At 38.7% G+C, this 22,054-nt stretch overlaps 1 protein-coding gene across 1 annotated transcript; it reads left to right on the top strand.

Moving 5' to 3' along the window:
- Positions 1-3,367: 3,367 nt before the first annotated feature.
- Positions 3,368-17,079, top strand: LOC101423704 (zinc finger protein 709-like). Its single transcript, XM_023582876.3, has 6 exons — positions 3,368-3,542; positions 10,067-10,152; positions 12,218-12,344; positions 13,101-13,193; positions 13,716-13,807; positions 14,255-17,079. The coding sequence occupies exons 2-6, from the start codon at positions 10,120-10,122 to the stop codon at positions 16,166-16,168; spliced, it is 2,259 nt and encodes a 752-aa protein (XP_023438644.2). The 5' UTR covers positions 3,368-3,542; positions 10,067-10,119; the 3' UTR covers positions 16,169-17,079.
- The last annotated feature ends 4,975 nt before the right edge of the window (positions 17,080-22,054 follow it).

Here is a 22,054-nt window from a genome sequence, read left to right as displayed (position 1 = left end):
CTCCTGTTACTTTTACCAGAAGTGTACTTGGTGCTGGGGTTTAATATATACCCAGGGGATTTGAATCTGTGGAATGACCATATTATAGCCAGGCACTGAGCCTCAACAGACTTCAGCTCCTACACTCTGATTTATTGGACTTACCCCACTCAGGTAAGATGGCGTTGAAGGTCAACCATCACACCATGGAGCCAAGAGTGCCTACAAGTGAAAGCAGGAGGATTGCATCCAGCATCCATGTAGAATCTAAGCCCCCTCTTGATGTAGATGTGGGGTGGACAAAATCATTCCAAGATCCACAAGATGGAGGAATAGAGTATAGATTAGAGTGGACTTACTGATATTCTATTTATGAACTATTGTGATTAGTAATCGAAGAAAATGTGACATTGGTGTGGAGAAAGTGGCCATGGTGGCTGCTGGCAGTGGGGAATGGGAGGAAGAGATGAGATGTGGAGGCATTTTCGGGACTTGGAGTTGTCCTGTGTGAGGCTGCAGGGACAGTTACTAGACATTGTATGTCCTCCCGTGGCCCACTGGGTGGCATATGGGAGAATGTGGGCTATGATGTGGACCATTGACCATGATGTGCAGTGGTGCTCAGAGATGTATTCACCAAATACAATGACTGTCTCATGATGATAGAAGAGATTGTTGCTATGGGGGGAGGAGTGGGGTGAGGGTGGTTGGGAGTATATGGGGACCTCATAATTTTTAATGTAATATTAAAAAAAATAAAGACAAAAATAGGACCTCTGCTGAGCCTCAGGGTGTGGTGGATTCACGGATGGGAAGTCTGTGACACTGTAGACTCAAGGTGTGTGAATCTCTGGAGCATGGGCCACCAGGGTTTAGGGGACACAGACTTGGGAAACTTGCATCGAGGTAACAGGGGGCCTGGGAGCACCACAGCACAACACAGCCTTCAGGGATTCTCACAGCTGGGCACCGGCCCTAGGGGGAGTGGTCCCGCCTGCAACCTCTGACCTCCATGTCAGAAACCCAAAATTCCACCTCTCACAAGAATCTCTTCTGTCACTGTCTCACCAAATCAACATCCAGAGGTTCCTGCCCTGCAAGACCCTGAAACAGCCCACTGGGAGTGCTGCTGCACTGCAAAGATTTCAGGCACTGCCAAGGATGGACCACCATCCCTAGGGAGAGGGGTTTTGCCTACAACTTCTGATTTCCATGTCAGAAACCAAAAGTTCCACCTTTTACAAAAATCTCCTCTGTCACTGTCTCACCAAATTGACTTCCAGACACCTCCCGCCCTGCAGGCCCCCAAAACAGCCTGCTCAGGGCTTGGGAACTCCCCAGGACAGCAAAGCCTTCAGAAATCACCACTGTTGGGCCACCAGCCCCAGGGGAAAGGGTCCTGCCCATGACCCCAACCTCCATGAAAGAGACCTAAAATTCTACCTCTTGCAAAAATCTCCTCTGTCACCATCCCTCTTAAGTCAACGTCCAGACACCTCCTGTCCTACAGGCACCCAAAACAGCCCAGTCCAGCAGGACTCCAACCCTACTCAGCCACTTCTTTGCAGGAGAGATTATGAGATGCACTCACTCAGATGCCATCTTGCCCCCTGATCTAAGTATCTTTATAAAAAGCTGTCACAAACAAAAGAGTGAAACTGGCATTATATTTTCAAAAAAAAAGTCTCTGACATCATGAGCTAATTAATACATGCAATTCATGGATTTTCATCTTTTTCTCTATAATATGAAGTTATTCATATCTTTATTAGCCAGAGAAGACAAGACCTCCAACATCTTGACTGTGGGAAAGGAGAGTCCTTCCTTATTTCTCTTGAGCATACCGTATGTTGCAATTTGTTTGGGCAGGGGATACTCCTAGGTGAAAATTTTGGCATTCATGATGGGGGGCCTAGAAAATTGTGGTCAAGACTTGAATCTTAAGACTTCTTTCTCCATTCTCAGCTTTGTTTTCCTTCTGCTTTTCTGCTTGAGAGTGAAAATCCAGAGGAAGACAGATGCCAGCTAAGGTTTTGGCAATGCAATCACATGTGAGTAGGTCATTCTTTTTGCACCTCTGTTGCCAGCATATGAGAAGATTTCTCCTATTGGTGTGCATATTCGAAGTGTATTCAGGAGTTATTCAAGGATCTTATCTTAAGTTTATATATGACTCTTTATTAATTATGGTAAGTAAGGTATGGATCTATGAGTAATCTTCCAAGGTAATTACAAGAGTTGGTTAAAGCTACCATTAAGTCTATGTATTCTCTGAGATGATTACAGAAGTTTTTGTTTTCTCACTCATCCATGGCTTCATTGAATAAATAATGAAGTCATGTATCATGTTAGTGCTTGAGTTTGGCCTGGCCATGTGATGAATAGTGGTGACAGAGGTGAGTAAGAAGAGATGTTTACAGTCAGAAGGGATGCTGAATTTTCAGCTGTGCATTCAGTCAATCCAACATTACAGATACTGGGGTGTAAGGGTAGATATATTTGTCAGAAGCACATGAGAAGTTTTGTAAATTAAATGAAATTAGAAATAAGGTATTTGTTTCCTCCATTTGTAATTTTCTTAAAATTTGATGGAATATATTTGTACATTTTGAAATATCTTCAAAAAAGATTTATTGAATCCCCCTCATTGTTCGCACTCACTGTCTGCTCTCTCTGTCTTTTCATTGCATGCTCATCTTCTATTTAAAAGGAACCAGGAACTGAACCTAGGACCTCCCATGTGGGACGGAGACAACCAATGAATTGAGCCACCTCTTCTCCTGCTGGTTGTGTCTCTCATTGTGTTTCCTATTTGTGTCTCTTAATTTAAAGACATGCTGATGTTGAGTGTCATAAAATTATGTGCTGCTACATTCTGAGTACGGGTCCATGATATTCACCTGACTGACAAAGGGGTCCTTGGAACAAAAATGGTTGAGAACCTCTGTTGTAACTGTTCACTGAATTTCCTTCTGATGGAAAGCAGGATTGGGTAAGGGTACAGAGTTCATCCTTTTTGGTGGAAGAAAATTGTGGATGGCTGCCTTATGCAATCAGTGTGTGCATCTTAGTAAAGTATACACACTCTAGAACTGTAAAAATTTTCCTTGTTTCTTCAGCACAAATATAATCACATGGGTGACTCAGAAAATATTGGTAGATTTCCATTCCTCTTAGATATACAGATTAATAAGAAACTTTTTGCTATAGGTGTTTTAGACTACTTGCCCAGGACAACCAAAATCCATAAAAGTGTGACATATCTTTGAAAAAGCAGAAAAGTTGGTTTTGAGAGTTTTAGAAGGAAGTGAATGACACAAGGTGTGCCTTGAGTAGATTTATCTTAACTAACATCTGTGTTAATCTAATTTTGTCTTTTGAATTATAGGACTGATGCTATTACAACTACACTAAAAGAGAGTTTGCCATCAAAGTGCTGATTTTTCTACAGAGAAAGAGGCTCTGAACTACACTTGTGATGAAAGCAGCCTCTTTAAGACTTGGGCTCCCTGCATTCTCAGTCCATTTGGATTCTCATGAATAAGGGAGAGAATTTTAACCAGGTGGGAGAGTACTCATTAATTTTGTAAATGATTTACTTTTTAATCAGAATGTGTTATTTAATTTGACTACAGGCAGTTGGATAAAGGCAATCTGAGGTCAGGTAAAGTTATTGTGGATATATAATATTTCTGGATTTATAATTATTTGCTCATTTCCAAAGGGAGACTCTTTTAATATGTTACCACTGAAGGAAGGATTTTTTGCATTGAGACCAGGGAGAGACCAAAATATGAACAAACAAATAAATAATAGTACAATGAAAAATTATATGAGTGATCTGAAGGAATGGTAGAATTTTAATATAGGCTATAGGAAGGGCAAAGGATACTTTTGGTTGGGATTCAGTGAAGAGATCTCTCAGAAAATGACAAAACAAAGACTAAAAGAGGATGATGTGGGAATTTTTTTGAGGTGATTTCCATGGAAATGAAGGGTGGTTATAGAGTTCAGTGCTGAAACAATAGCTAATATGAATGTGTTTGAGTGTTTCTGAGAAATGAGTTCTTATTCAATCCTTGGATGCCTGGAGAAGTCCTAACTTAAAATTACTTAATTTGAAGGAAATATTTTGTTAAAGTGGCATATTCTTGATTATATTTATCTTGGGTGACATCAAGGTTAATCACAGAATTAGCTCTAGAAAAAGAGAATTTATTTTAGATTTGTGGTTTCATAGTGGTATTATTGTCGAGTTCTGTTGGATTTTTTGCCTTTACCTATGAAAATAGAGATGTACACTCAGCTTTGAGCCAACATGGAGTAAATTGAAGCAATTGAATAGATGTGTGATTGTAATGATTGTGTACAGAAGTGGGAGAGAGGGGGCTACATACAATTCAGCCTCAAGATGGTCTAATAATCCTGTTTGAGCATGGCCATGCAGAACACAAAAAGAAGGAATAAATTCTGGACTGAAATGTCAGAGAAGTCTAGGGAAAAGAAAGTTCCCAAAAGGTCCAATTCTTTACTTCCAAGTTATAGACTAAAGCTCACACACTGGATTTATTAATGGGGAGCTTATTGGAGATGGTGGCATAATTTACTTAAGAGGATGCCTGTCATGCTACTAACTCATTCTTTAAGGTGTGTGAGTGAAGCATAAAAGTGCTTATTTAGATTGACTATGAAAGAATGAAAAGGAAATCAGGCACAAGAGATGAAACAGACACAAGGGGCATTTTGGTTCATAAAAGAAGAGAAACAATAAGGTTAAATGATGCGGTGATTAAGCGTGATAAGAGAGCAGTTGCTAGTAATGACTTCAGAAAGGAATAGGGAAGCCTGTAATTCAGTTAGAGAGATTCAACTTAAAACAGGTGACACAGCTCTTCAATGAGAGAAGAGTAACTAATGGATATGAATGCAGGAATAACTGTAGACACTGGTGGTAAATTGAGGTGATTTCTTAAAATGACATCATTCACCTGGTTATTATGGGGTTAATCTCCTCTGGTAAAAGTAATATGAAATGTGAGAATATATGGATTCAAGCTATGGGACTTGAAGTGATTATGGGAGATGGAAGAATGACTCAATTATCAACATGTAGTCTTTTTCCCAGATATATTTGAAAGCACTATGTATTAGTCATAAAGTGAGAGCCTAGTAATGTGCTGTGTCACATGCAGTAATAAACGTGACAGAAAATTAAAGCACTTCCTATGTGGGCAGATATGGAAAATAGTAAGTTATCTATTAGACATACTGCATAAATACAATGACATCAGAAATGTTCTTGGAAAAAGTCCTTGACCAAAAGGGGGAAAATATAAAAGACAAATGAGTTTATATGGCCTAAAGACTTCAAAGTGGGTTGGGAGGTCATTTCAGAGGTTATAATTATGCATGTCTTAATAGGATCTCATTTACTGCCAAAAAGCAGGGCTCCTGAGGTCTCTGAAGACATCCAGACACTAAAGTCAGGTCAGATAGATCAGGAGTTTGGTGCCTTACCAATGTGCCCTACTTTGGAATTTATGCTCCCCAAGGTGATAGAGTTGGACTCAGTTGTGGTTTCCCTACACATGGCTCTTCTGTTCTTGAATTTGAACCTATAATTAGTATTAGAGTTGGTAGGTGTACATCCAAGAGACTTAAATCTTTGGGCTGTCCTTGTGCCAGCTGGGCCCTGAATCTCAATGGAGTTGCAACACTTACTCTCCAGTTCATTGGTCCCACCTAGGACAACTAACAAAAGGTGAGAATGGACAATTTCCATACCAAAGAACTAAGAAAGTTTACAGCTGCAAGCAAGAGATTTCCATTCATCAGCCCTAATGGATCACAGCCCTCTCTTAATTTGAAGTGGAATGGACATCACCATCCCAGAATTCTCAGGATTGGGAATGAACTATGGACTAAAGTAGACTTATTGGTTTTCTACTTAGACCTATTGTGATCCTAGCAGTGGAAGAAACTATTTCATTGTTGTGTAGGCAGTGGCCACTGGAGGTTCTGAGGGATGGGAGAGGGAAAACAGGTGTAATAAAGGGACATTTTTGGAACTTGGGAATTGTCCTGAATGACATTAGTAGTGACAGAGCATGCTAGAATGTATCTTGCCATAACCTACAGAATTGTGTGGGTAAGAGTGTAAATAAACAGGAATGTAAACTTTAATTCATGCTTATTGGCAGTGCTACAAATTGTGTTCCTCAATTGCAGTGGATGTACCACATTAATGAAGGACTTGTTAATGTGGGAAGATGTGGGATGTGTGGGGATTAGGGCATATGGGAATTGCCTATATTTTTTTGTGTAATGTTTATGTAATCAAAATATCTTTAAAAAATAAGTGCAATATGGTTGCATTTTGGGGACATTGGAATTGTCCTAAATGATGGTTACAGGCCATTATATATCTGTGATAACTTAAAAATGCATGGGAAAAAGTTTAATCTATAATGTAAACTATAATCCATGCTTAGTGTCAATGCTCCAATATGTGTTCATCAATTGCAACAAATGTACCACACTAATGAAGGATGCTGTTAATGTGGGAAATTGCAGGAGGGGAGGGAGTGGAGCTTATGGGAATCTCCTACATTTTTTTTAAGATTCATTTTTCATTTTATTACTCTCCCCTTCTCCCACCCCAGTTGTCTGCTCCTCTGTGTCCATTTGCTGTGTGTTCTTCTATGTCTGCTTGTATTCTTGTCAGTGGCACCAGGAATCTATGTCTCTTTTTTGTTGCATCTTCTTGCTGTGTGCAGTGCCACTCCTGGGCAGACTGCCCTTTTTTTCACGTGGCATGGCTTTCCTTACAGGGTGCACTCCTTGTACATGGGGCTCCCCTTCACAGGGGACACCCCTGCATGGCACAGCCCTCCTTGTGCACATCAGCACTGTGTGTGGGCCAGCTCACCACATGGATCAGGAAGCCTTGGGTTTGAACCCTAGACCTCCCATGTGTTAGGTGAATGCTCTATCACTTGAGCCAAATATGCTTCCCTCTCTTACATTTTTTATGTAACATTTATATGATCTAAGTATCTTTTAAAAAATTAAAAAATATATTCTCATGAAACATGCTGAAATATGCATGCTTGGAATACATCTGGCAGTAAATATTACATAAGTTGAGAGGTAATGTTTGGGAAGTAGGTTTGAAGCAGGCAAGTTAAGGAATCAATAGACAGATCTGGAACCTGGCAGAAAAACCACCACCATTGAACATGTGGAAATTGGTACTACCAAGATGGCTGCTAGAGAAACTTGCAAGAATCCCATTCTGAATGAGATTTCCTCTGAAGTCAGGAGAATCTCTGGATAGTCTCCAGGGACCTTGTCATTGGTCCCTCCTGGGGGATTGATTGGTGGGGGAGTCAGTCAAAACAGCAAACAGCTGGGACTACCCCCTGTCATTAGCAAAAGGGTGTGATAATGTTTCTAAATGCAAGTGCAAAGGCCAACTGACCCTCTCTTGCCTTTTGACCCCTGTTCCTGACTTCTGCCCACTGTTCTAGCCTTCTTCACCCCTCACCTGGATCAATACACAAGTAAACCTGGGGGTTTATAATCTGTAATGGGGAATTGTAGTATGTCAACCCTCTTTATCACTCTTGAGCCCCTTCCTCTTTACTTGGTTCCCATGATCTGTTATTTTCTCCCATTTCTCTTCTGACCATTCTCTAATAAGTTACTGGCCTAACTAACCCAGTTTGCTCTTGAAATTAATTTCTTATTGCTTAGCCAAGGACATAGAGAAAATCTGACAACAGGTTCAATGGAAAGGAGATTTCCTTGAACAGGTTTGCTGTTCCTGGGTGTAACTAACAAACTCTATGAAGAGGAAATTTTGACAACAGTGAGGATCTGAATACTGAAATGAGAGGTGACATTCCATGTAGTACCTAGGTGTGTTATGTAACCCTTATGATACTCAAAATTGGGATATAGGAAGAAAAAATTCAAACTCTAGCTGTGTCTTTCAGTGGCCATATAAATTTGTCATTTTACTTCACCTCTCTGAACCTTAATGTAGGACATTTGTTAAAGCAGTAAGTTAGCCTTTATCAGTTGTGTTACTGAGAAGATTAAATTTTAAATAAAATATGTAATTATCCAAACATGTTGAATATAATCATTTTCTTCCTGGAATTGAGGTACAAATGATTAAGTTAATCTTGGTTCTGATCAACCTCATAATAATTTTATATATATATTCTTTTTTCTTTTTTCTTTTATTTTAATAATATATATTCTTAAGTTTCTTAGTTGATTTCCAAATATATTTGTGTGGGATGTAGAACTCAGTGTTGAGCGGGCTGCATTATACATATGGAAGAATAAAGATATTTTAAGAAAAATGTATCCAGAAGGTCAGGTTCATGGTAGAGCAGGGAGGGAGAATCCAGAAATCAGAAATGCATGTGAGAGAACCAATGCTAACACAAAAAAAAAACAGTAATATTTATAATGAGAGATTCCAGTCTGCTTCATCTTATGGTGAGGACCCAATTCCAGATATGATTTTGGTAAGGGATACCTATGTTTTGGAATCAGCAGTGAATTAGAAGTCTCCAATGAACCAGAGGCAAGTGTTGCAATTCTGTTGAGGTTCAGGGCCCAGCTGGCTCTTGCACAGTGCAGAGACTCAAGTCTCCTGAGCATACACCAACCCCAGCACCTACCACAGGCTCAGTACGTGACAGAAGAGGCATGTGTAGAGAGGCCACAACTGAGCCCAACTCCATCACATTCAAGAGCACAAGTTCCAAAGTAGGGCCCATTGACAAGGCACTGACATGGTCTGTCATGACTAGAACCTGGGTGTCTCTGTGGCTCTCAGGAGCACCACTATTTGGGGTTGTATCTACTTTGGCTTTCTCTGAGGTCCTGCTGAGATGTGCATAAGTGTGACCCCTCTGATGATCTTCTGACTCATTTCAAAGACCCTTAACCATATAAACTCATTTGTCTTCACCATTTCCCTCTTTTAATCAAGTCTTTTTCTAGCTGCATCACCAGCTGGTGTTTGGTAGTAATCACTTGGCATCAGGGAGGCCATCCCGGGGAGTCATGTCCCATGCAGGGGGAACGTAATTCATTTACATGATGAGTTTGGCCTCAGCAAAGTTGTAACTCCTGCACTTAGGTTCATTGGAATTACCCAGGTCAGCTAACAGAGAGATGAGAATGGTCAACCAGCACACCAGGGAAATGAGAGTGTCTACAACTACAAGCAGGAGAATCTCTTCCAACAATCATATGGGATTTAAGCACCCTCTTGATTTAGAAATGGAATAAACATCTCCATCTCAGGGTCCTCAGGATGGAGGAATAAAATATGGATTAGAGTGTACTTACTAGTAATTTACTATAGAATTGTGACTCTAGCAATGAAAGAAACTATCATTGATGTGGCAACAGTAGCCATGGGAGTTGGTAATGGCATGGAGAGGGAAGAAGAGGTATGATAAGGGGGCATTTTCAGGACTTGGAGTTGTCCTGAATGATATTACAAGGACAGGTGCAGGATGTTATATATCCTACCATATCCACTGAATGGACTGGGAGAGAGTGTAAACTACAATTAAACTCTAACCCATGCAGTGTAGCAGTGTTCCAAAGTATGTTCATCAAATGCAATGAATATGTCACACTGATGAAAAAGGTTGTTGATGTTGGTGGAATGGGGGTAATGGGAATATTTTTACTGTAATATTTTATGTGATCTAAGTATCTTATAAAAAGCTGTTACAAACGAAAAGAGTAAAACTGGCATATTTTCAAAAAAAAGTCTCTGAACATCGTGGGCTAATTAATACATGCAATTCATGGATTTTCATCTTTTTATCTATAATATGAAGATAATCATATCTTTATTAGCCAGAGAAGACAAGATCTCCAACATCTTGGCTGTGGGAAAGGAGAGTCCTTCCTTATTTCTCTTGAGCATACCTTATGTTACATTTTGTTTGTGCAGGGGATACTCCTAGGTGAAAATTTTGGCATTCATGATGGGGGGCCTAGAAAATTGTGGTCAAGACTTGAATCTTAAGACTTCTTTCTCCATTCTCAGCTTTGTTTTCCTTCTGCTTTTCTGCTTGAGAGTGAAAATCCAGAGGAAGACAGATGCCAGCTAAGGTTTTGGCAATGCAATCACATGTGAGTAGGTCATTCTTTTTGCACCTCTGTTGCCAGCATATGAGAAGATTTCTCCTATTGGTGTGCATATTCGAAGTGTATTCAGGAGTTATTCAAGGATCTTATCTTAAGTTTATATATGACTCTTTATTAATTATGGTAAGTAAGGTATGGATCTATGAGTAATCTTCCAAGGTAATTACAAGAGTTGGTTAAAGCTACCATTAAGTCTATGTATTCTCTGAGATGATTACAGAAGTTTTTGTTTTCTCACTCATCCATGGCTTCATTGAATAAATAATGAAGTCATGTATCATGTTAGTGCTTGAGTTTGGCCTGGCCATATGATGAATAGTGGTGACAGAGGTGAGTAAGAAGAGATGTTTACAGTCAGAAGGGATGCTGAATTTTCAGCTGTGCATTCAGTCAATCCAACATTACAGATACTGGGGTGTAAGGGTAGATATATTTGTCAGAAGCACATGAGAAGTTTTGTAAATTAAATGAAATTAGAAATAATGTATTTGTTTCCTCCAATTTTAATTTTCTTAAACTTTTGATGGAATATATTTGTACATTTTGAAATATCTTCAAAAAAGATTTATTGAATCCCCCTATTGTTTGCACTCACTGTCTGCTCTCTGTGTCTTTTCACTGCATGCTCATCTTCCATTTAAAAGGAACCAGGAACTGTACCTAGGACCTCCCATGTGGGAGGGGAACAACCAATGAATTGAGCCATCTCTTCTCCTGCTGTTTGTGTCTCTCACTGTATTTCCTATTTGTGTCTCTTCGTTGCAATATCTTGTTTCATCAGATTGCCATGCCAGGCCATCATATCATTGTCTCTTCATTGCATCATCTTGTTGTGTCAGCAAACTCTGCCAGCCCATAATGACAGCTTGCTGTGTTGCTCATCTTCTTTAGGGGGACACCAGGACCAAACACAGGACCTCCCATGTTGTAGGCAGGAACCCAACTATTTGAGACAAATACACTTTCCTCGAAATAATTTTTTTAAAACTACGATTCTCCTTAACACTCTTACTCAAATGTCCCACCTTCAATTTTGTAAATTAAATTTATTCAAATTTTATAAATGGCTGCCATGTATAGAATTATTTTTTCCTTCATTGTGGCTGTGGTTTCAGAAGCTGTATAATAGAATACAATTTATGTCTCAGTGAAAATTTTTAAAGATTCGTAAAGGCCAGAGGCAATGAACAGGATTGTTTTAATCTTAGCTGACATGAAGATAAAAGTGAGACAATGAAACTGGTCTTTGTAGACCCCAGAAAAAGTTGAGATTGGGAGGTCTTCTACCACAGGAATGGTCAGTCTAAGGCCATGTATCAGTACAACTCTCTCAGGTGTCCCCGGCTTGTGACACTGAACCATCTGTATTTCTACATTACAATGAATACCTGAGCTGTGTACCACTGAGCAAATCAGGACTTACTGATTTGAAGCCTATTTCATTTTGCAGAATTCTGGTTATGTTTTCAAGGGTCCCTGCCATTTTAATGAATAATAGCCCTGTGAATTAAATTTAGATAGAAAGCAATTGATACATTAACTTTCATTTGCCAAAATGCATAACATATTCTTAAAAGATTTTATAAATGAGAGGAAAGCAAGCTCATCTATATAGGGGAGTAACCTAACCATATCCATTTTTTAAAATAATACATATAATCCATATTGCTTGCCTTATAATATCTATACATTTACTTAAAATTGTTGACAAATATTGATTTAGTTAATAATGTTCAAAGGAAAGCTGAATAATTAACAGAAAGAGGCAAAATTACAAATTATTGGGATATTTCCAGGTGTATATCACACCTATATCACGTGATTTTCTTTTACAATGGGGTATTGTGGGTTCAGAGTGTGTCTGTGCCTCTGAGAACATCTGAAAGGCAAATCGAAGTTTACCATTGATAATGATGTTTCTGGAACCCCAACACCTTTTGAGTTTTATATACACAGTTTCTGCTGCTTTAGTGCTGTTATTTTGTACATCTTACTCAAGACATTGGTAAGGATAGCCCTGTGTGAACACAAATTTCTGTGATTTTTTTAGGAGTTAGTGACCTTCAAGGATGTGGCTGTAGACTTCACCAAGGAAGAGTGGGACCTGTTAGACACAACCCAAAGAAAGCTGTTCAGAGAAGTGATGCTGGAGAATATCAGTAACCTGGTCTCAGTAGGTGAGACTCTCAAAGTTTATCTACCACCTATATCTGTATTTTTTTATCTAACATCTACTTAATCTATCTATATATTCATCATAAATCATTTTTCATTTTTTATTTCAGATGTCTACATCAGCTTCTCCAAATTGTATAATCTTTCTTACATTAAATTCTTATATTTTATAATTTTAATACATTTATATTGTGCTAACAATCCCTAAATGAATTTGTTTCTTCAATTTTTATTATATCTGGTTCACCCCAATAGAATTTAACCTTCTTGACAACAATTTAATGTCTTTCTTGAATTTCAATTTCCAGCAATCATGGCTATGCTGATATAAATATCCTCCTCCAAGTGCTATGCTGAGGTTTCAGAACACAGTAGTAGCAACATTGCATATATCCTTTTCCATATAGAATTTAGATCATTTTTGGAGAATTTATGTTAATTAGATTATTTTTGAAAATAATATTCCATCACTTTGAAAACATAGACTTCTCACCATTTAGAATATAGACACTTCTGCAGTCTAGTCTCTCTTTTTACTAGTACATGGGTAACTACAAACAGTGGTCCTCATTGAAATGGGCAAAAGGTCAAGAGTTACAATTTCTGTTGAAATATTGTCAGTGATCTAAGTTCAAGTTATTGTTGCATTGCTGACCTTCAGTACTTACCATATTCTTTGGTAACTTGTGATGTACATCATGATCATGCCCTGTTACTGTCAAACTCAAAATCCAGTTAACTTTTTTCCATACAAACAGGATATCTAGTCTGGAAAAGAGATGTGCTTTCCCAGTTGGAACAGGAAGAAGTGTCAAGAAAAGGAGTAGTTTTTCCTCAATACCAGAATCCAGGTGAGCTGTAAAGACCTCCGCATTAGAGGAGGGGTCTCATGATAAAGTATGTGCTTTCATATTTTAACTTCAGGATTCCTTAAATGTGTAATGATTTCTTCAGTTTTCTTTGTATGAGTTATAATTTCTAAAATGTACCTCAAGATATGGGGAAATTTTAGTGACATGTATTTGTTCCATACAGTTCTCAAGCTTTATTGAGTGTCACTGGCATTGGGAAAGGGATATTCATTTGTTATTGTGATTAAACTGTCACAAAATAATCCTTTTCCTGTTCCTATTCTTGGAAGATTTTTTCCTCTTTTTTACCTCACTGACATCCCAGCTTTTTTCTCACATTCCATTTCTCAAAATTGTTTCTGTCTGTGATGTCCTAGAATTATGCTATTTATGACTTTGATATTCTTTCCCAGTTAATTGTGAATGTGGGAAACATACTGAAAGGGATATTTGGAACTTTTAAAATTTTTCTTCCCCTGATACTATTCTAACAGTTTATTCTGCTTTTTGCAATCACTACAGGGAGGAAATGTGCCTTTAAAACATGGGAAATGATAGAAATGATATTCAGTAAATCTACCTGTAGGAAAGACACTTCTAAAGTCATGTCATTGGTAAGTTCAATTTTGTAAACCCTAGTGTTCTAAATAGATACCAAAGGATGGCATAAATTAGGAATTCAGTAAATCATGAAATTATAATTAATGTTAGAATTAAGTGCTAGTCCAGCAAAAGTTTGTGATAGTTTTAATTTTCGGTAAAAACCTAAACACAAACTCTAACTTGAGTTCACATAAAAATCATATTGCATAAGCAGGTTTCATGAATGTAATCTTTGAAACATGAAGCTCAAAATTGATCAGATAGCTCTGCACTTAGATTTGTATAATAGAGAAAATCTATGTGTATGGATTAGAATACTTTTTATATGAAACCAACATGGCAGATATTTTGATTGTAGACTACCACTAGTGGATTAGCCTAGGTTTCATATATAGGGAAATGCAGGAATTCATTTAAATGGACAAAAGTTTTACAGTCTCTCATCTAATTCCCCACAGCACAGATCTCACACCCAGAAGAATTCCTTTAAATATATTTCTTTGCAAGAAGATTCCTCTCTCACAACCAGAGTGAACCAATATGCATTGATTCACTTAACAAAGAAAGCCTATTTCAGGAAACCACCTCCAGCAGTCCTCAGTGACTATTCATATTTTAAACGACGTAAGCATCTTCACCATACAAGTAAATCATATGAATGCTTTCAAAATGATAAAAATTGTATCCAATGCTCTGAACTCATGCAATACAATGTAACTCCCATTGGAGAGAAAACCCATGAATGTCACCTAGGTGGGAAAGCCTTCACTACATCCTCTTCCCTTAAACAGCATGAGAGATGTAACACTGGAGAAAAACTGAAAGAATATCATCTTTGTGGGAAAACCTTCATTCAATCATCTTCCCTCAAAAAACATGAAAGAACTCACACTGGAGAGAAACCCCATGAATGTCATCTTTGTGGGAAAGCCTTCACTCTTGTATCTAACCTAAAACGACATGAAAGAACTCATACTGGAGAGAAACCCTATGAATGTCTTCTATGTGGGAAAGCTTTCAGTCGACATTCTCATCTTCAACGTCATGAGAGAACTCACACTGGAGAGAAACCCCATGAATGTCATCTTTGTGGGAAAGCCTTCTTTCACCTATCTGTCCTAAAACAACATGAAAGAACTCACACTGGAGAGAAACCCCATAAATATCTTCTATGTGGCAAAGCTTTCAGTCACTGTAGCTCTCTTCAACAACATGAGAGAACTCACACTGGGGGAAAACCATATGAATGTCATCTGTGTAGGAAAACCTATAGTCATTATAATTCCTTTAAATGTCATGAGAGAACTCACACTGGCGAGAAACCCCATGAATGTCATCTTTGTGGGAAAGCCTTCTTTCGTCTATATGCCCTAAAACGACATGAAAGAACTCACACTGGAGAGAAACCCCATAAATGTCTTCTATGTGGCAAAGCTTTCAGTCACCGTTGTTCTCTTCGACGACATGAGAGAACTCACACTGGGGGAAAACCATATGAATGTCATCTGTGTAGGAAAACCTATAGTCATTATAATTCCTTTAAATGTCATGAGAGAACTCACACTGGAGAGAAACCCCATGAGTGTCATCTTTGTGGGAAAGCCTTCTTTCACCTATCTGCCCTAAAACGACATGAAAGAACTCACACTGGAGAGAAGCCCCATGAATGTCATCTTTGTGGCAAAGCCTTCTTTCACCTATCTGCCCTAAAACAACATGAAAGAACTCATACTGGAGAGAAACCCCATAAATGTCTTCTATGTGGCAAAGCTTTCATTCACTGTAGCTCTCTTCAACGACATGAGAGAACTCACACTAGGGTTAAACCATATGAATGTCATCTGTGTAGGAAAACCTATAGTCATTATAATTCCTTTAAATGTCATGAGAGAACTCACACTGGAGAGAAACCGCATAAATGTCATCTTTGTGGGAAAGCCTTCTTTCACCTATCTGCCCTAAAACGACATGAAAGAACTCACACTGGAGAGAAGCCCCATGAATGTCATCTTTGTGGGAAAGCCTTCTTTCACCTATCTGCCCTAAAACAACATGAAGGAACTCACACTGGAGAGAAACCCCATAAATGTCTTCTATGTGGCAAAGCTTTCAGTCACTGTAGCTCTCTTCAACGACATGAGAGAACTCACACTAGGGGAAAACCATATGAATGTCATCTGTGTAGGAAAACCTATAGTCATTATAATTCCTTTAAATGTCATGAGAGAACTCACACTGGAGAGAAACCCCATGAATGTCATCTTTGTGGGAAAGCCTTCTTTCACCTATCTGCCCTAAAAAAACATGAAAGAACTCACACTGGAGAGAAACCCCATAAATGTCTTCTAAGTGGCAGCTTTCAGTCAACATAGCTCTCTTCAACTACATGAGAGAACTCACACTGGGGGAAAACCATATGAATGTCATCTGTGTAGGAAAACCTATAGTCATTATAATTCCTTTAAATGTCATGAGAGAACTCATACTGGAGAGAAACCCCATGAATGTCATCTTTGTGGGAAAGTCTTCTTTCACCTATCTGCCCTAAAACAACATGAAATTACTCACACTGGAGAGAAACCCCATGAATGTCATCTTTTTGGGAAGGCCTTCATTCAACTATCTAACCTAAAATGACATGAAAGAACTCACACTGGAGAGAAACCCCATGAATGTCATCTATGTGGGAAAGCTTTCAGTCAACATTACTCTCTTCAACAACATGAAAGAAATCACACTGCAGAGAAACCTCATGGATGTCGTCTTTTTGGGAAAACCTTTGATCAATATGCTAGTCTTCAAAACATTTGAGAATTCACACTGGAGAGAAATCCTATGAATGTTGTCTATGTGGGAAAATTTTCACTTTTAGTTCTGCCCTCAGGAAGCATTAGAGAATTCATGCTGGACAGAAATCATAATATATGTTTGAGGAAACATTAAGTATTCTAACCTTGGACAACAGGAGATTACTTAAACTGGAGAGAATCCCTATGAATACCAAAAATTTGAGAAAGCAGCAGTCAATATTCTTTAAATGTAAAAACTCACCGTATAATAGTTTTGGGTATGAATGAGACTTCAGCCACAGATTTAACCTTTAAACATACCAAAGAACTCACATAGTGAAAACAATGTTTTTAATCTGTTCAGTAGTTCCTGTAGTCATCCATACAACTTCAATAGCTTGCATGTAAACTTTAAGTCCCTGAACCCCAACCATTTTTTAGTTATCATTTATATATTTGTGTATTGAGTGTAATAAAGGCTTTATTTATCACTACCTTTTATACGTTTGCATTTATGCACTTGTAGGAAGCAAGATATGGAGTTACACACCAAAAATACAATACAATAATACTGACATTTACAATTACCCAAATGGTTACCTGTACTGCAGATCATTGTTTCCTTAGGCTGTTTTGAAGTACCATCTAGTGTATTTTCATTTCAGCCTGAAAGACTCCCATTAGCATTGCTTGTGAGGCAGGTCTAATAATGAATTCCCTTAGCTTTTGTTTTATAGAGAATGTCTTAATTTCTCCCTCATATTTTTCCCTCCCTTCTCCCCTCCACCCTGCTCTTTTTCCTGTCTATGTCCATTTGCTGTGTGATCTCTATTTCTCTTTTTTGGTTTTGGCTTCTCAATTTTCCCTTTAGGATGCACTGGGATTTGATCCTGGTGACCTCTGATGTGGAGAGAGGTTCCCTGTCACTTGTGCCACCTCAGTTCCTGGTTTCTGTTGATGTTTCACCTTGACTCTCCCCTTCATCTCTCTTTTTTGTTGCATCATTATCTTGCTGTATGGCTCACTGTGTGGGCACTTGCTCACCACATGGGCACTGGCTTACCACATGGGTTGCCACATAGGCACCACTTACTATGCAGGCACTGGCTTACTGTGCAGGAACTGGCTCAATGTATTGGTTGCCACACAGGCACTGACCCATCATGTGGTCACTGCAGTCACTGCCTTGCTACATGGGCCTGGCTCACCACATGGGCATGCCTTTATCAGGAGGCCCCAAGGATCAAACCTGGGTCCTCCCATTTGGTAGATGGAAGCCCCATCACTTGAGCCACATCTGCTTCCCTCTCCCTCATTTTTGAAAGAGCAAATCACTGTATAAATTTTTGTCAGGCATTTGTTTTCCTTCAGAACTTTTAGTATTTCACCCCTCTGCCCTCTTGCCTCCACTGAGTTCTGGTGAGAAATCAATCACTTCTCAATCTAATTGGGACTCCTTGTATGTAAAAATGTTGCTTTTCTCTTGCAGCTTTCAAAACTCTCATTGTCCTTTGTGCTTGGTAGTGTAATCAATATATGATGGAGTATATTTTTTCATGGTTATCCCATTTGGTGATCACCAAGCTTCTTGGATTTTCATATTCACACCTTCTTAAAAGTTTATAAATGTTTCTATTATTTTTTAAATATCCTTCTGGCCCTTTTTATCTTTCTTCTGCATTTGGCAAAGCCAGATATATTGTCATGCAATAGGCATTTTAGGCTATTTTCACTTTCAATATTTCTTTTCTCTTTGTCCTCCTCAGCCTAACCCACATCAAATGTTTTTATTCAAGATCACTGCCAACTCCAATCTACTCTTGAAACCCTCCTGAAAATTTCTCATTACCATTTATTGTGGTATTCAACTCTGGTACTATTGTTTTGTTGCTTTTATTTAAATTGTTTACATTTTTCTCTTTACTTAAACTTTTATATTGCTCATTTATTGTTTTTCTGATATACTTTAGTTCTTTACATGGACTTTGATTCACTCTCTTTAGAGTTTTTAAGATCTCTCTTTAAAATACTTTGTTCATTATGTCCACATTCTCATCCTCTTCATTAGAATTTTCTGTATTTTTATCTGCTTCCTTCGGATGGACCATCATTTCATATTTCTCCATTTGTATTTTGTTTTTTTCTTGCACATTCTATGTGTTAATATTTTAAATGGCAATTCTTGTATTTATGCCTGGGGTGGATTTTTTTCATTTTCTAAACAGCTGGTGAGAAGACAAACATTTCCTTGGAATTCAGCCCTCTTATCAGGAAGGTTTTTGTCAAGGCAAATGTACTGTGCAGGGTTTTCCTTGTCTTTCTGGGCCCCCATCTTGTCCTGTGGCTTTGTTTGTTAGTTGTTTTGGAGTTTCACTGTTTACAGGAGTATGGTTTTCTGCTCTTTTCCTAGTATATAGACTGCCCTTTCCTGAGTATTTGAAGCTGTAGGCCTTTGTCTCAGACTGTCCGCTTCTATAGTTTTTTACTCTCATTTCATTGTCTCATGCTGCTTTTGTGCAGAGTGTGAATTCTGGTAGAAAGATCACCTCAGGGATGAATTTCCCAAGTTGTTTCCTAGCTATAACAGAGCCAAGGAGTAATGAAGGGTTGCAGACTTGCTCCAATGTGTCCTCTGAAGGAGGACAGTAAGGACAGCAAAACTTGAATGCCTTCCTAAAGCTGAGCTTTTCTAGCCTGGAAAGCAAATGCAGCACTTCAACTTGCTCTCCCCCACAACCCTGGGGAACTGCTTCTTTAAATCACCACTGCCTCTGCCTCTGTCCAGGAAAGTTTGGTAGATGCCACCACCTTTGTGCAGAGCAGGTTGAAACAATAACTTCCTCCAGAGTCATTACCCAGTGATCTGAACTCAGTAATCAAAAGCTGTGATCAGTGATCAGCTGTTACTCTCCTGTTCTTGGGGGATAGGAATTTTAAATACCTTTCTGTCAGTGATAGCTAGCCAGGGTCTGTACCCACGGGGATGGCCTTTTATAAGAGTGTGTGATGGGCACCAGTAGCTGCCACTCAGAGACTATAATTACAGTTTTTTTGATGGCTTATTGGTCTCTTCCTCCTGCTCCTCCATGGATGTTGTACAGTGTTATCCTGGACCTGGACATTTGAAATAGGTGTTTCAGATGTTTCCTCCCTGTTTTATAGTTGTGGGAGGATTGAGTACTGGAACTTCCTACTCTTGTTATCTTCCTTTTGTCTCAATTTTTGTTTCACCTGCAGGTCTCCATCTTCAATTCTGATAATCTCCTGAACAATAAATGGCCTCACACTCACCACAATATTATTCTTGGAAGCCTGATTGTAATCTTGGTTCCGGAATGAAAAGAGATATGAGAAACAATGGGCCTGGCACTGGTAGCCCCAACCTCATTGATCTCAGGATTAAGCCAGTTTGACAGCTCCCTGGTATTCATGGGGGATTCTTAAAGTTCCATTTATTGATACCCTTCCTCAAAAGGATGTAGAACTTATGCCACAGGTACCTGAAATGTGGGACTTTTCCTCTAAACGAGATTGTAGACAAGGTTGAAACACTGATTGCCACAACTTTGTACAGAGCAGGTTGAAATAATAACTTCCCCCAAAGCCATTACCCAGTGATTGGAATTCAATAATCAAAAGCTGTGATCAGTGATCAGCTGTAGACAGGTTACTACACATATGCTTCAGTCCTGTATTTCTCAAGACATCACCTTGCAAAAGGTATGAAAGAAAGTTTAAAATAATTGCCAAAAAGTCAACCAATTTCATTCCATAATTTGCAAGGTACCTCTGTTTGCAGTCCCCTAAATCAGTGGAACAAATTGCTCTTTAGTGCATCTTGGGAACTTAGGCTCAGGCACAAAAATCTTCTAGTAAATGAACAGTTTATTAGCACAGATGGCCAAAAGAGGAGGGGAAAAGATTCAATCATGGCCAGTCTCCCAGACAGGCTTACTACTCAGGCCAGAGTTAGTAGATGCCTACTCTACATGCTCCATTAGGAGAGCAGTGAATCTGTACTGTTTCAATGTTGAGTATTTATACACTCAGAGGGAAGAGGACAATAAATCTTGACATGTTTGGTCTTAGTCATATCACAATTTGGAATGTTGTGCACTTACATACACTGAAAAACTGGCACTATGGTAAATCACTGTCACCTTGATGGTGCTTTATTTACAGCAGGCCTTTAATAGCCATGTTTCATGCAATGATTTGAAGGAATTAAAGAGAGACATCATTTATAGACTTTCACTAATAGCAATCCTTCCATATTGGCTCATCAGTTTTAACAAATGGACCACACTAGTCTGCAATATCATTAATAGTGGTAACCATGTGTGGGTGCCAGTATGTTGTATGGGAATTCCATATATTTTTATTGTAATTTTTCTGTAAATGTGAATCTAAACATCTCTAAATATAAAGTTAAAACATAATCACACTAAAGAAAAAATATTTAAAAAGACTACAATGATCACTAATAAAATGTAGGTAGTTACAGAGATATCCTTTCATGTGAGGAGATAAAGTGAGCATCAGGCTTAGTTATGAAGAATTTGAATGCACTTAGCATTCTAAGTGCTAAGGAAAGATATTTCCTGACAGCAGTAACAGGAAGGGCAAATACTTTAAATGGGAAAAGAGGTTCCCCAGTTCAAAGAACAGAAAAGAGAGTGGGGAAATTTGGTTGGGAATGCAATTGGAGAGCTGAGAAGAAAGCAGATCACATGGGACTTTGGAATCTGTATTGAGAGTGGTGGGAGCAGGGTAGAAGCAACAGGAGGAACATGCCATGTTTATGGGCAAATTAACCCTTATTTGTTCTAACCTACTATGGTAAGGAATAGTCAAATGGGTAAGAAGATGTTTCTGCCTAACGTACTGAAGCTCTCCTAAATATTGGGCTTTAGGAAAATATACCAATTGATGAACAATATACTTGAGTAAGCAAATATTAATAGGCCTATGTCAGTTGGCCTTGACTGTTGCTTCTCATCTTGCCCCAACAAACTTGCTCAGTCCCTTCAGATGTCTCCCCTCCCTATCTCTGGCTTTCCCTTGGCACATAAGCATTCTTTCCCCTCTTTACATCTCATCCAAAACTGAGATATCAGCTTAACTGAAGGCATTCACCACTGTAAGTACTGCTCCCTCAATCTGCTCTCAGAGCTAAGGTTCCTAGATGAGTCTTAGGTCATTACTTGACACTAGTTACTCATTTCCAATTCAACTAGCTGTGATCTTGTCACACTTCAGCCAACTACTCCACTGAAACTACTCTTCTAAGGATGATTTACATTCAAGTTCTCAACTGTAATGAAAACATTCCTTTCTTTATCTTCTTGATCATTTCTTCCTTTCTCATCATTGTTTATAGGTTTGATTATATTTTTCCCTAACCCCACCTTGGCTTACTCATATCATCCTTTTCAACTTCCTTCCTACCCCTTGGTTTCTTCCTTCTCT

This window comes from Dasypus novemcinctus, chromosome 25 (assembly GCF_030445035.2).
Source record: "Dasypus novemcinctus isolate mDasNov1 chromosome 25, mDasNov1.1.hap2, whole genome shotgun sequence".
In the NCBI taxonomy this organism is placed as follows: Eukaryota; Metazoa; Chordata; class Mammalia; order Cingulata; family Dasypodidae; genus Dasypus; species Dasypus novemcinctus.
This window is presented reverse-complemented; position numbering and strand designations above follow the sequence as displayed.